This window comes from Myotis daubentonii, chromosome 3 (genome assembly GCF_963259705.1).
Source record: "Myotis daubentonii chromosome 3, mMyoDau2.1, whole genome shotgun sequence".
In the NCBI taxonomy this organism is placed as follows: domain Eukaryota; kingdom Metazoa; phylum Chordata; class Mammalia; order Chiroptera; family Vespertilionidae; genus Myotis; species Myotis daubentonii.
This window is the reverse complement of record NC_081842.1, coordinates 104,433,359-104,447,845: the sequence shown is the minus strand read 5'-3', so window position 1 is coordinate 104,447,845 and position 14,487 is coordinate 104,433,359. Positions and strand designations below refer to the sequence as shown.

Genomic DNA, 14,487 nt, shown 5'->3' with positions numbered 1-14,487 from the left:
GAGGTGCTTACAGTGATTACCGGGACACTGAGACTCCGGGCCTCTTAGGGTAGGGCTAAGGATCAGCCATAGCTATTTGCTCCGCCCTGTTGATCCCCTGAGACCCCGCCCCACTCAAGCTGTGCACAGAGGCTTTTGCATATGAAAGGCCTGGCCTTTTGCAATATGAAAATTACCTAACAAACTGCAGCTAGGTCAGAGAGACCCAGAACTTCCAAAAGAAGGCCCAAGGCCCCACAGCAGCTTGCATTGCATCACAGCTGGGCCTCATCTGGACACCTCCAAACCCCAAACAAAGAAGAGGAATCTGCGTATCTCTCCATAGCTCCTGCTGGGTAGCCTCAGCCAGAAGCTAAATTAGCACCTCCTTAGAGATCCAAGAGCCAGTGTACCCAGTGGTCAGAGTGGGACCATCCAGATTATAACTCCTCAGATCCGTAAGGGACACACTCAGGGGGCAGACTCAGTGAGCACCAAAGCCCCACTGAAGCAAGTCTTGCCCCAGAAGGCTGTCTCCAGGACAGAAGTTCTCCCACTGTAGACACAGCTGATTCTCACAGCCAATTGGCCTGGAGGTCAATTCCTCCCAGTGATACCTACAACAATCAAGGCTTAACTATAACAAGACTGTGCACAAAGCCCACAAAGGGGTGCACCAAGAGTGTCCACCTCAGGTAATTGCGGCAGCTGAGCCACTGGGCCCTATACGACACCTAACACAGAAAGCCACTTTATCAACACAGGGAAGCATAAAAAATGTGGAGACAAAGAAACAGGACACAAATGACAGAAATGGAGGAAAGAAAACTACTGGATATAGAATTCAAAACCACACTTATAAGGATTTTCAAGAATTTTCTAGAAACAGCCAATAAATTTAGTGAGACTCTCAAGAAATCTAGTGAGACCCTTGAGGTTATGAAAAAGGACCAACTAGAAATTAAGCATACACTGACTGAAATAAAGAATATTATACAGAGTTCCAACAGCAGACTAGAGGATCGCAAGAATCAAGTCAACGATTTGAAATACGAAGAAGCAAAAAACACCCAACCTGAAAAGCAAAAAGAGAAAAGAATCCAAAAATATGAAGATAGTGTAAGGAGCCTCTGGGACAACTTCAAGCGTACCAACATCTGAATTATAGGGGTGCCAGAAGAAGAAAGAGAGCAAGATATTAAAAACCTATTTCACTGGGGGATAGGGGAGGCTAGGGGACTGTCTAGGGCGGGGGGAAAAATGGACACATATGTAATACCCTTTGTAATACTTTAAGCAATAAATAAAAAAAAAACACAACAAAAACAAAACAAAAAAAAACAGTTCTGTTTCCAACCTAGTTTTTAATATGTAAAATCAAAGAGGTTTATTTTATTTAAGTCATAAAATTATTCTCTAATTAATTGATGGAAAAATGAATAAAGTGATTTAAACAAACAAACAAAAAAAACCTATTTGAAGAAATAATGACAGAAAACTTCCCTTACCTGGTGAAAGAACTAGACTTACACATCCAGGAAGCACAGAGAACCCCAAACAAAAGGAATCCAAAGAGGACCACACCAAGACACATCATAATTAAAATGCCAAGAGCAAAAGACAAAGAGAGAATCTTAAAAGCAGCAAGAGGAAAACAGTCAGTTACCTACGAGGGAGTACCTATACAGCTGTCAGCTGATTTCTCAACAGAAACTTTACAGGCCAGAAGGGAGTGGCAAGAAATATTCAAAGTGATGAATCCCAAGAACCTACAGCCAAGATTACTTTACCCAGCAAAGCTATCATTCAGAATTGAAGTTCAGATAAAGAGCTTCACAGATAAGGAAAAGCTAAAGGAGTTCATTGCCACCAAACCAGTATTATATGAAATGCTGAAAGGTATCCTTTAAGAAGAGGAAGAAGAAGAAAAAGGTAAAGATACAAATTATGAACAACAAATACACATCTATCAACAAGTGAATCTAAAAATCAAGTGAATAAATAATCTGATGAACAGAATAAACTGGTGAATATAATAGAATCAGGGGCATAGAAAGGGAGTGGACTGACTATTCTTGGGGGGGGAAAGGGTTGTGGGGGTTGTGGAAAGAGACTGGACAAAAATCGTACACCTATGGATGAAGACAGTGCGGGGAGGTGGTAAGGGCAAAGGGTGGGGTGGGAACCAGGTGGAGGGGAGCTATGGGGGAAAAAAGAGGAACAACTGTAATAATCTGAACAATAAAGATTTAATTAAAAAATATTTTCTTTTTCTTCTTCTTCTTTTTTGTTGTTGTTGTTGTTAATCCTTACCTGAGGATATTTTTCCATTGATTTTTAGAGAGAGTGGAAAGGAGGGGGAGAGACAGAGGGAAACATGGATGTGAGAGAGACACATTGATTGGTTGCCCCCCTCATGTGCTCCAACCAGAACTGGGGATCAGGCTGCATCCAGCATGTGCTCTTGATTGGAATCAAGCCCAGGACCCTTCAGTCTGCGGGCTGACACTCTCTCCATTGAACCAAACTGGCTAGGGCAAAGATGTTTTCATTACAAAACCATTGAAGGTATTTTGAAGTATTCATTTCTTGGATTTTTCAAAAGTTTGTCCCCCTCCCCTCTCCAGCATATAATCTTCTTGGGACAGTAAAATCTCTTTCTGAGTTGGGTGAAAGAATGCATTCTCCACATTTTCTTTATATTAGAAAGTTTAAATACTTCTTTAATTTCTGGTATTTATCTGTGAGATGGCTTAATGCAGAAGACCTTCATTTTCGTGCTAAGATCATGAATCATCTTCCAGCTCTGATAGAGAGTTCAAAATAGTTTTATATGGGATGGATCAGGTTTCTGGGCCTGGGTTCTGTTACTATAAAGCTCTACAGCTCCCAAGTATGTAGCCATGGAGAGGGAAACAATGGCCTGCGAAGGGCCTTTTAACTCAGACAGGCTCAAGGCTGGATTTGGAGAAGGAGACTTTTGGCCCCTAGGGATACCCTTCTGGCTCTTGCACAGTTCACTATTTCTGATCAGGTATTCACTTCAGGTGTCTGCGGTCTATGGGTTTCCTCTGGCCTATACCACTGTTTAGTGAGCCGCTGATGCTGATGGTAGCATTTATCCAAGGGGAAGGGTGATGCCAGGATGGAAAACCATCACATGCTAGGTGTCTTAGTTTACTTTTGGTACTTACATGCATGTCTGGCTTGATTCAGACACCAAGCAGCTGCAGGGGATTGCCTAGGTTCAGCTACAAGTTAAGTCAGACGGTTTCTTTGTTCAAAATAGAATCCATCACTGTAAGGAAGTTCACTTGGGTAAATATATTTTCCTTCCTGAGTTCGCCCGAGCTGTAAATTGACAAATCCATCAATGTGTGTCTTTTCCTTAATTAACTTTCTTCACGTATATTCTTCTATATCCTAAAGCCCTTGATTTGAGTCAACCATTTCTTAGGGCTCTGCCATAGGAGCAATGAGTGAAACTAGAGGTTTGCCTTCTGCTGTTATCCTAAGACCTGTGGCTCTGTTTTGTTTGCTATTTCATCTAAACATTTCACTTGTTCAAAAACTTTTTGTTTCCTCCTGTCAATTTCTATTCAAAAGAAATACTTTAGGCATCTATAAAAGATGCGATCATTTCTTTGGAGATGCTAACTTTACTTTTTGCATTTGCCTATTTTTTTAGGTCATGGTATTATAATCTTTGGTATGTTTGATTAAGAGGCAGCCAGACCCCCAAACTGTGTTCTGAGTGAGAAGCAGCCACTCAGATCTTGAACTGAATAAATGATAATAAACCCGAGCCTTATGCCCCCTGAAAGATGTGCTTTGTAAGTTACATTTTCAAGAGATTTTTTTTTAAATTAATGTTCACCTGAAATTATTTTTTCCATTGATTTTTAGAGAGAGTGGAAGGCAGGGAGGGGGAAAGAAAGAGAGAGAGAGAAACATTGATGTGTCTCTTCGATTGGCTGCTTCCATACATGTCCTGACTCAGGCCAGAGAACACACCTGCAACCAAGATACATGCTCTTGACCGGGAATTGAACCCGAGACCCTCAGGTGTGCAGGCCAGTGCTGTATCATTGAGCATCCTGGCCAGGGCTCCAGACATTATTTTGTTAAAATATATTGCTGTGGTCTGCAGAAAGGAGGACTTACAGCTGTGGCCTGTAATCTTCAGCTCCCTTTCAGTCAGCTTTGGACGTGTAGTTGCCTCGTGGGAGTATGTTCTCAAGTCAGCACCCAAGGCAGGAACTGCACATGACCACAAGTCTGTTAAAGGGCCCATAAGAGACAGTATGTGGACACACTGCTTCTCAGTGCAGTCAGCTTTCCTTCAGTGTTGGAGCAGCTTGATGGTCTTTGGTAAGACCCAGGTGATTTCAAGTGAAGTCAGATGACATTGCTTTGTTTTATAAAAAATACTTATCTTTCATTTCTGGGATCACACTTCGTATCAAATATATGGATAGTTAAATTTATAACATATATATGATATAAAAATCCACTGACTAAACGAGGATTTGGCTAACTAAGAGAAAAATGCTGTGCTATATGAACCGGTTAGCTGTTTTGAAGCCTTGATTTTTAGCACAAAATCAAACAAGAGTGTGGGGCAGAGAGACTGAGGCTCAATGTCCATGGTGTGGTATTTAGGATCCTCTTAGGAGAGGTCACGTTCATGGCTTGAAAACAATTTGGCTGGCATGGAGAAATCTTTGGAATTGGCAACAAAAACAAAACTTGTTCTAATTTTGATACATGTAATTCGTTTGCTTTACCTTTCCAACCACTCAGTGAGATGGACCTTGTTGGTATTATCGCATTCATAAATGAAGAGCCTGGCAGGGATGGGTTTAGCCAAACAGGCTGGTGCCACAAATGGAACAGAGAGGCCCTCGTCCCTCCTGTGGGAAGGGGGGTGGGGGAGCTGCCTGCCTCTCCCTGTCACTGCTTTGGTCCTGCTGTGTCACAGTCGGTAAACCTTTGTCCACTCGTACTCTAGTTTCAGAAATGTATATAGATAAGCGAGGCTGTCCTAGGGTATTTATGAGGAATTCTGAGAGTGGATTAACTCCTTCAAATCATGTGGCGGTACATGGGGATACTAATTTGCTAAATAGTACCTTTGTGGTCTTAAGGAAATAGTTAACTGCCCCAAGTGCCTGCTTTCCATCAGCGAATTAATTACCCACCTATTTCTAGCTCAGTGTTTATTAGGCAAATTCACTGTTCCATCATTTTAGCCTCTATTTTAAATGTTGGGCTAAAGGCACTTTTAAAAGCTTTGTGGAAATTGTTAATTCTTATGAAATGGTACAGTCGAAAAACTTTATACAAAAAAGTGTTCTTGAAAGAAATGTAGAGTGGGGACAGTTTCTCACTTGACCTGTCTGTTTCAATTTTGGGATAAACTCAGAGGACTGTCATGAAATTATTATATTTTTCTATTTTGTTGACACGATGAGTAGCTTTCAGCATCTGACAATTTGCAGGTAATTTGTTTTTATAAGGAAGAAAACACAGCTGATAAAATTGTGTTGCCAATGTGCTAAACATAGTTTTGATTATATTTCCTTAGTGAAAATTTGCTTAAAATCCATTAAGGATATACTTTTTAAAGGAGGATATACTTTCTTATAACCAGAAGGAACTTATAGTCTCTTTCTTTTGCTAATGGTGAACATAATATGTGATTGATTATTATAAATATGTTATTTCTTTTCAGGTTCCCATCCTTAGTAAAAAAGAAGATGTTTTTGCATATTTAGCTAAATATTCAGTGCCAATGGTTCGAGCAATGTGGCTTATCAAGATGACTTGTGCCTATTATTCTACTATTTCTGAAGCTAAAATTAAGAAACGCCAGGCTCCTGATCCCAATTTGGGTGAGTGAGGGAGTATGATATGCTGCATGTTTCGTTACTGATTCTACACGCAGTTGCTGCTTGCGCTCTCTGTACATAGTGCTGCAAGGTGAGCACTGAGCAATGTCTTACTGTATTTAGGATGAACGCCATATTTGTTGCCATGGCATCGAGGCCATTTATGATTTAACCTCCCTTCCCAAGATGTCCCGGTCAGACTGCTGTCCCTCTGTCGTCACTCCTGCCATGCTCCATCCTTTCTCAGGGCTTCTGCATTTTCTCCTCTTGGTACTTGGGTTGCTCTTTAGGGTATTTGCATCCCTCCTGCTCTTCACTGAGGCTTTGGCTCAAATGTCATTTCCTCAGCAGGATTTCTCTGGACACCTGGCTAAATAGCATTTCCTCTCTCTCCCCTTCCTCCCAGTTACAGTCTCAAGTGTTCTTACTTTATCCATAGCACGCTTCACTGTCTGAAATTTTTTTTAAAAGTTTTGTGCCTGTCACCCTCTCCCCTCTCCCCCACCTCCCACGCACGCACACAGCACACATACTGGCTCAAGACAGGTGTTTACTGAATGAACTGAAGGTAGGGCATTTCTAGTGAGAGTCTTCACTCTTCGGTGACTAGACAGTGACTCCTTGAGGTGATGCTGAAGCGAGCTTTCTAACAGGCTTGATACTGCACTAGAAATGTGCACAGGGAATTGTACATCATGATGTCCATTTCAAAATTAAGTATTCAAATAATTCTTTATGAAATTAAAACATGTTGTTTATGATTGTGTAAAGGAGACCCAGCTGTGAAGCTCTGAGGGACAGGGGCAGAAAGCACACGTCCTCAGATGCCAGGCAGGTGGGCTGTGAAGTGGTTGTAAAAGCATAAAAACATACATCCAAAACAAACAAAAAATGCATTTATGGTTGTCCTTTTGAGTTCAGTGTATCTTGTGTGTTAAAACAAATAAGCAAAACTAAACTGCACTTAAAACATCACTGCGTGTGTGTGTGTCCAGGGGAAAAGAGCTGGGAGGAAATTACCCACAATTAATGTGCTTGTCTTTGAGTGCTGTCTCAACCTTATATTACTTCTGCACTTCTGACTTGAATATTTTTCATTAGCTTATTATTTTATTGAGGGAAATAAAAGAAATGCTGCCTTTTTATACTAAAGTAATCTATATAATAAAAGCCTCAGTGACTGTTATGGTGGAACGGCCAGTCGCTATGATGTGCACTGACCACCAGGGGGCAGATGCTCAACTCAGGAGCTGTTCCCTGGTGGTCAGTGTGCTCCCACAGGGGAAGCGCTGCTCAGCCAGAAGCTGGGCTCATGGCTGGCTCCGCGGCAGCGCTAAGGAGCAGTGAGCCAAGCGGTAAGGAGAAGCGTGCAGGTGGGCTGTAAGGAGCAAGGGGTCCCAGACTGTGAGAGGGATGTCCTATTGCTGACTCACAGGTGGACATCCCTGAGGGGGTCCTGGACTGCGAGAGGGTGCAGGCTGGGCTGAGGGACACCCCCCCCCCCCCATACATGAATTTCGTGCACCAGGCCTCTAATACATTCTCATAATGGTATTTTCAAATGGTGTTGATGTAGATACAGTGTTCAAGTTTCTCTCTCCCTTCTCTGAGTTTTCCTTCTTGAATTTTCCTTCATTCATTGTGTGTATGTACACACACATCACACAAACACGTAGGCAGTTCTTCTTTATATATCTGCATCTCCATATCTATTGCACTTATTAATGCTTCTCCCCAGAGCCTGCACATCTGGTGACTCCCTGCTCACCTCTGCTTTGATGACTAACAGACATCTTAAACCTAATGTGTATCAAATCCAACTCTTGACTTCTCGCCATCAGCACTCTTGCTCCTTCCTCAGGCTTTTCCTCCTCAGCCAATGTACATGTGTCCCTGGGTGGATGAAGGTAAGAGCCATATTGTCATGCTGGGCTTTTATCATTCAAACCACTGCATTCAGTCCCTCAGCAATCCTGTCAGCTTTTCTTTCAAAATAGAATCGGAATCTGACAATGTTGTCCTCGGCCCCTGCGGCTACTGCTCTGGCCCCAGCCCCTCGCCCCTGTGCCTGTGCCATTGCGGGGCTTCCAGCCGGTCTTGTGTTTGTTCTTCTCTAATGACAGCTTTTTGCTTTGTAGCTAAGACATAAATGATTCCATTCTTGGAATCCTCTCATGGGTCCTTCTCGCACTTAGATGTCTATGTCAGCCAACACCAGCGGTCCACACGTGACTTTCACCTCAGGCCGTGACCCGTGGGTACCTCTCTCCCTCCCACCTCCAAGGTGTCCACCTGCCTGCTCCCCCACTGCTGTCAGCTCACATGGCACTTCCGTAGAGAAGCCTTCTCAGACCTCACTATCTCCTGTCACTTCATTGTCTTGGTTTCTTTTTGTCATAGCTGTTCATACCACCTCATGTTATATTTTAAATTAATTTAGGGTCACTAATCCGCAGCTATGATGGTTCTCTATGAGAAATGTCAGATTGGTTGAGTATTGGATCTCCTAGGATGGTGTCTGGCATGCAGAAGGTGCTCAGTAATTTTTAAGATAGTAAATGAATACTTAGTCTGAAGTATTTATGTGTCTGTGTATATCTTTATTTTTCCATTTGCCCCAATTCATAATCCTGGAAACTTCCAGCATCACCAGCTATAATGGAGAGCCTACTCCTCTATCCCTTAGATTCTCTTCATATTTTTTTGTAACTTGTTCCTGCCAGTGTTTTCCTTAATGCTTAATGTAATCTGATTTTAACTGTCACAGAAAGACAAAAAAAGATGATCATGCAGAAATGATTCTGCCAAATGAAACATAAAACAAGTTTAGAACAAATGAAAGTTTGATAGATCCTCATCATTTGTGAAGAACATGTAGTTGGGGTTTTTAGGAATCTCTCTCTATATGAAAGCCTAAGCAACCGAACGACCAGTTGACCAGTTGCTATGACACGCACTGACCACCATGGGGAAGACGCTCAATGCAGGAGCTGCCCCTTGGTGGTCAGTGCGCTCCCATAGCCAACCTCCCTTGGTCCCTCCCCCAGGCTGCTGGCCAGGCTGAGTGACCCCAGCCGTGCATGAATTTGTGCACCAGGCCTCTAGTTTCAGATAAGAGTGTAACACCAAAACCATATGATTTCCTCTACCAAATAAGAGGAGGGAAGCCTGGTTCTAATTTCTTGTTAAGAGCATCATGGAATTTTTGTTATATTCATTACATTTACCATTCTTTTTTTTTTTTAAATTATTTTTTTTAATCCTCACCCGAGGATATTTTTCCATTGATTTTAGAGAGAGTGGAAGAGAGAAAGACAGAGAGAAACATCGATGTGAGAGAAACACATCTATTGGTTGCCTCCTGTACACGCCCTGACCAGGGCTCGGGCTGGGGAGGAGCCTGCAACCAAGGAAGTGCCCTTCACCGGAATCTAACCCGAAACCCTTCGGTCTGCAGGCCGATGCTCTATCCACTAAGCCAAATCGGCTAGGCAGTCCTCTCAACCTTGACCCACAATCTGTCTTCCCTTTAATTGTCATGCCTTTTAAAATCTGGAGCAGTTCTTCCACCTTTCTTTTTCTTGACCTTGAGGTTTTTGGGGAGGACAGGCCAGTTATTTTGTAGACTGTACCTGGATTTTCACTTGTCCAGCTCCTTGAGATTAGATCAGGCGATCACTTTTGGTGGATGCCAGGAAGCAGTGTTGTTGCAGTTCATCATATCGCATTGTCTCCATACTGTTGGGATACTTTGATCATTTGGGTAAAGTGGTGCCTACCGGATTTGTCCGAAGCAAAGTTACTGTTTTATGCTTTGTAATTAATAAGTAATTTAATTCTGTAAATGTCCAATTTATCTCTATTCTGACATGAGTTTTTAAAGTGCAAATGTAACATACTATCTATACTATATGAAAAGAGCATGTTTCAAACATCTCATATTGGTTTGATGTCAGCCTGCTACACCTGGTAACCTCTTACTTTCTGCTTTGTCTTCAGCACCTTCCTTAGCTTCGTGAAGCAGATTATACAGTACATGTGAAAGCATTTGGCTGTGGAGGCAGAGCCATAAAGTAGCAGATTTCACAGTCCATGCAGGCCATACAGCCAGCAAGTACACAAATATATATGTGTTGAGCTGGATTAAGTTGCACACATTTCAGAAGTTTAACTTGCAGTAATAGGTTCTGTGTTCTCGCTTTGATAGAGAAAAGAATCATTCAGCACATTTGGGGTGAGATTCACTATCAGGTGTCACCCTTTTCTGGGGTTGGTTTTATGACTGCTTTGTCTTGATGGTTGTTCTTTGTAAAGTTTTTTTAATAGACATGGCCTTCATTGCTTTGTAATAGAAACATATGTTTTATTTTCAGTTCCCACGTTCCGAGTTAGAACAGTGCTATGAAATGGCACTGCTGCTTGATTTTATTAAAGAGAGTTTCCCTGAAGTTAGGTGGACTCACAGAAACAAAGGGGCAGGCCCTGGTGTGTAAATTCTTTAAACATAGCCACACAGAAATCTTCACTACCATTCTGAGAGTTACAGACCAAAAATGTAGATTAAATGGGTGCTGCCCTGGGAGCTCTCAGCCAGCACAGACACACCTGGTAGTGTGGACCCAAAAGTGAGAGAGAGGGGGCTGGGCTTACTGGTGAGGTTTTATATGTAAATTCAAGGAGGGTAAAGGAATATTTGACTTGGATATATTCTAACTTCAGGGCAGCAATTCTAAAATAGAGATGAATTAGGGAAGCTTGGAGGAAGAGGTTGGAATATTTTGTCCTTATGAGTCCTAAAAAATAAAATACAGAAGAGGTAATGGGTAGACATGATGTTTAGAAAATGCTGTCACATAGGTGAGTGCTGCAGACTTAGGAAAGCACACCAGGCCTAATACATAGTTAGTTTCAGATATTTTTTAGAGTTGAATGATGTTTAGTTTTTAATTGAACAACGATGCTTAGCTGTCTTAAATGTTTTGAGCTCACTAGAGAAAAGCACTTAAAATGGTCTAGCTAATAGTTAAAAATAAAAAAGCAAAACTTACACAGATTTACATAAAGTATGAACAGATCAGGACATATGTCTTTATAGTAAATAACAAGGAGCTCTGTACATTTATTTGTAGGACTTTCCCCTTGAGGTTCTTATTGTGGCCGAGACAACTAATAACTCTGGTATTTACACTTGCTGTCTCTGTAGCATTTCTGGAGGGGCATAGGATTCTCTAATGAGGTCAGCAGGTTGCCCCCTTCAGCCCCAGGTTGAGTCAGCTCTGATAGCACTGTGGTAATGGTCTCAGTTACTTGAGGGAGTGTTTTAGCCTTGGGACCCTTCATCCCCTTGCTGTTGGACCCCAGGGCTGCTTTCCTGTCATCCAGTGTGGGAATAGTTGCCCCTCACCAGCTCTCCCAGGATTACTGTGGTGTGCTGTAACACCACATTTCCCGTTCCGTTAGTCACATCTGCTGGGTTCTGTGTATATTCTGCTCATTTCCTGGTTTATCATTCAGGTTCTCTGAGAAAGAGAGAGATGCTTTATCCTACTTCAGAGAGGAGGATGCTGAGGTGTGGATGCTGCCTGGAACCCTCCCCTCCCTGCACGAATCCACCTAGGCTCTAAGCCCGTTCCGCTCTGCTGGTCCGGGGACAGAGGGAGAATGTAGTTGTTAGTCTTCCTTCCTTCTCTAGTATTTGGATTGCTTGGACGTATGCCCTACGGCTAATAGTGAAATGAATGAAATGTGGAGGGAAGTCCAGGGCGATCCACAGAGGCAGTGACATTTGAGTAGTTTGAAAGGAGGTATATCCCAGGAGGCAGAGGAGGGGGTGCTGTATTAGGAAAAGCATTTCTGGCAGAAGAGAAATAGGGTCATCAGATAGTTTGACTAGGAGTGGAACTGCCTGGATTTTATAATTTTTGGCTTAGGCATTGGTTACTAGTGGGCGCTGGTGAAAGGCTGTTTGCTAGAGTGGATATGCCAGTTCTGTCGGCTGGATGCTGTGGAATGTTGAAGGGCCTCTTATTACAGTTGTTATAATACTCCTTCAGTTTCTTGTCTATAAAATGGATGATTGGTAGCACCTTTTAAGGATGAAATGAGTCAATACTAAAGTGTTTAGAATTGTGCCTGGCACACTGTAAATGGCCAATAAGTGTGGACTAGTAAGAGTATGTAGAGCTGCCATTGGGAGTACTGTCATTACTAGCCAGCATTCATAAGTATTATGTGCATCGTGCTGGGGACTTTGTAGACATTATCTGTAATCAGTATAGGAATCTTGCAGTGTAGGTTTCATTATTCCATTTTGTGTATGAGACTCGAGCCTCCAAAGTGAGGTCTTTGTTGGCACAGTTGGAGGTAGGCTCACTAGAGGGTGTTTGCTCTTTCCTCCCTGCTGTGACCTGGTTGCTGGGTGCATGTTATGGGTCTGGGCCCCTGAAAACAGGAGACTTTGCATGGGAGAAAGGTGCAAATGGGGAACAGGATGCAGGGTCGGAGGGCTTTCGGTGGCATTGGAGGGCCAGAACTCTTGTTCTCATGGGTGCCATGGGAGCAGGCAGAGCATAGCACACTCCAGGGGCTATAGAAACCAAAGAGAAAGATGGAATTGTTTGCAAGATGAGCAGCTAGGGGTTTCTGGTTGTTTAATATGGGGAAAACTGAAAGAGGTATCATGGGCATGAGGTCTCTTTTGGGGGAAGAGATAGATTAGAAGAATCTTAAAATGCTTCATGGTTAAACTGCCCCTGAAGTTTTGTTGGGCTGGGGTTGGAGGAGGATGACAGACTTTTCTTGGTTGACTGTACTCTTGGAACCATTGTCCTTATTCCCCTCCTGCCCCGCCCATGCAAAGAAGAAAAGCTACTTTTCTTGCACATTGGGTAATTAATTTGCGACATGTTCACTGAGCTATTTGGACTAGAAAAATACACCCCGCTAAACACATAATTGACAGTCTGGTTTCTTATCTGAGCCCACCAGCTTACTTTCAGTTTGAGTCCTTGCAGACATTGCACACTAACTTTTCTGATTCCGGACACCAGCTTCTAGTTCCAAACCTCTACATTTTCAGTGCCCTTATATCTCATTTGTCATGAAAGAGAGATCTGCCTTGCTTGCTTTGAAAATAACCCTGGAGATTAGACAGAATGCTTGCATAAGTGTGATCTAAGTTCATCTTTACTTGAGCATGAAGAGTAGATTTTCATTGATGAGATAGCTTGGCTCTCTGTATAAACCATTCTCCAATACAAGGTAAAAGTGTTGCCGCTGCCTCCATCCTGCTCCTCCGCAGTCCTTCACTTAAAAGTTTGAGCATCCGTTGAACCATGCCTGAAACTGGTATTTCATGAGAAATGCTATATATTGGCATAGAAAGATGCCCCAGGCTCACCTTGTACTTTTTCTGCCTCATATCCTCCATCAACCATTTCTTTAAGAAACCCTGCTTCTTCCTAGTGTTTAGAAAGCAAGATCCGAATGCCGAAGATATCACAGCAGTTAGGATGCCGTGGCATCCAGGCCCTATCCATGGATGGTGGACACACACAGGACTGCATGTGTGTGCATGCATATGGGAGTTTATATTCCTACTTTTATTAATTTCTTCAATTTTATGTTTATCTCATTTCTGTTACAGGAACAATTAAATGATTCTTATAAACATACTAGTGGCCTGGTGCACAAAATTTGTGCACGGGGGAGGGGGTGTTCCTCAGCCCAGCCTGCACCCTCTCCAATCTGGGACCCCTCAAAGGATGTCCTACTGCTGGTTTACAGGGATCGGGCCTAAACCAGCAGTCAGACATCCCTCTAGCAATCCGGGACTGCTGGCTCCTAACCACTCACCTGCCTGCCTGATTGCCCCTAACCACTCTGCCTGCCGGCCTGCTCATCCCTAACTGCCCCCCTGCTGCCGGCCTGCTTGCCCCCAAATGCCACCCCCCCGCCAGCCTGATCACCCCCAACTACCGCCCCTCCTCCCCCCGCTGGCCTGCTCACTCCAAACTGCCCCCCCACTGTCCCGCTCACCTCCAACTTACCCCCACTGATGGCCTGCTTGCCCCCAACTGGCCCCTTGCTGGTCTGCTTACCCGCAATGGCCCCGACCCTCACCAACCTGATCTCCCACAACTGCCCTCCCCTCTTGGCCTCAAACCGCTTCTACCTCGGCCCCGCCACCATGGCTTTGTCCAGAAGAACGAACGTCCGGAAGGTCTCCCAGTCTAATTAGCATATTACCCTTTTATCAGTATAGATACTCACTTCAGAATTAAAATCTGCTACAGTCTTTTGTTGGGAAGACAGGACAGGAAGACAGGAATATGTAAGTAATGGCTTGGTGGGAGGTGAAAGGAGCTGAGTATTCCATCACCTTCCATACAGGAAGCCAGTAGATAATGCTTCGAACCAAGAAGTAGGCCTGTAAGCATGGTATTTAGAGATGAAGAGGTAAACAAAAGACATGGAGAGGAGAGTTAAGGAGAATCGTGTTTGGAGAGTGGGAAATGAGGGCTTTATGCCGGTGGGCAGCTGTTTTCACAAGGCATGTAGAACTGCGGACTCCAAGATTGCAAGTCTAACTTTGATATAAAAAAGTTAACTAAAACCT

At 43.2% G+C, this 14,487-nt stretch overlaps 1 protein-coding gene across 2 annotated transcripts in view; it reads left to right on the top strand.

The window, feature by feature from the left end:
* MED12L (mediator complex subunit 12L) overlaps window positions 1-14,487 on the top strand; it is a 394,672-nt gene that overhangs the window by 62,728 nt on the left and 317,457 nt on the right. For both annotated transcript variants that reach the window (XM_059688123.1, XM_059688122.1), the window contains one exon: window positions 5,714-5,873. In XM_059688123.1, coding sequence (XP_059544106.1) covers window positions 5,714-5,873 — 160 coding nt within the window. The remainder of the gene's footprint in view (window positions 1-5,713; window positions 5,874-14,487) is intronic.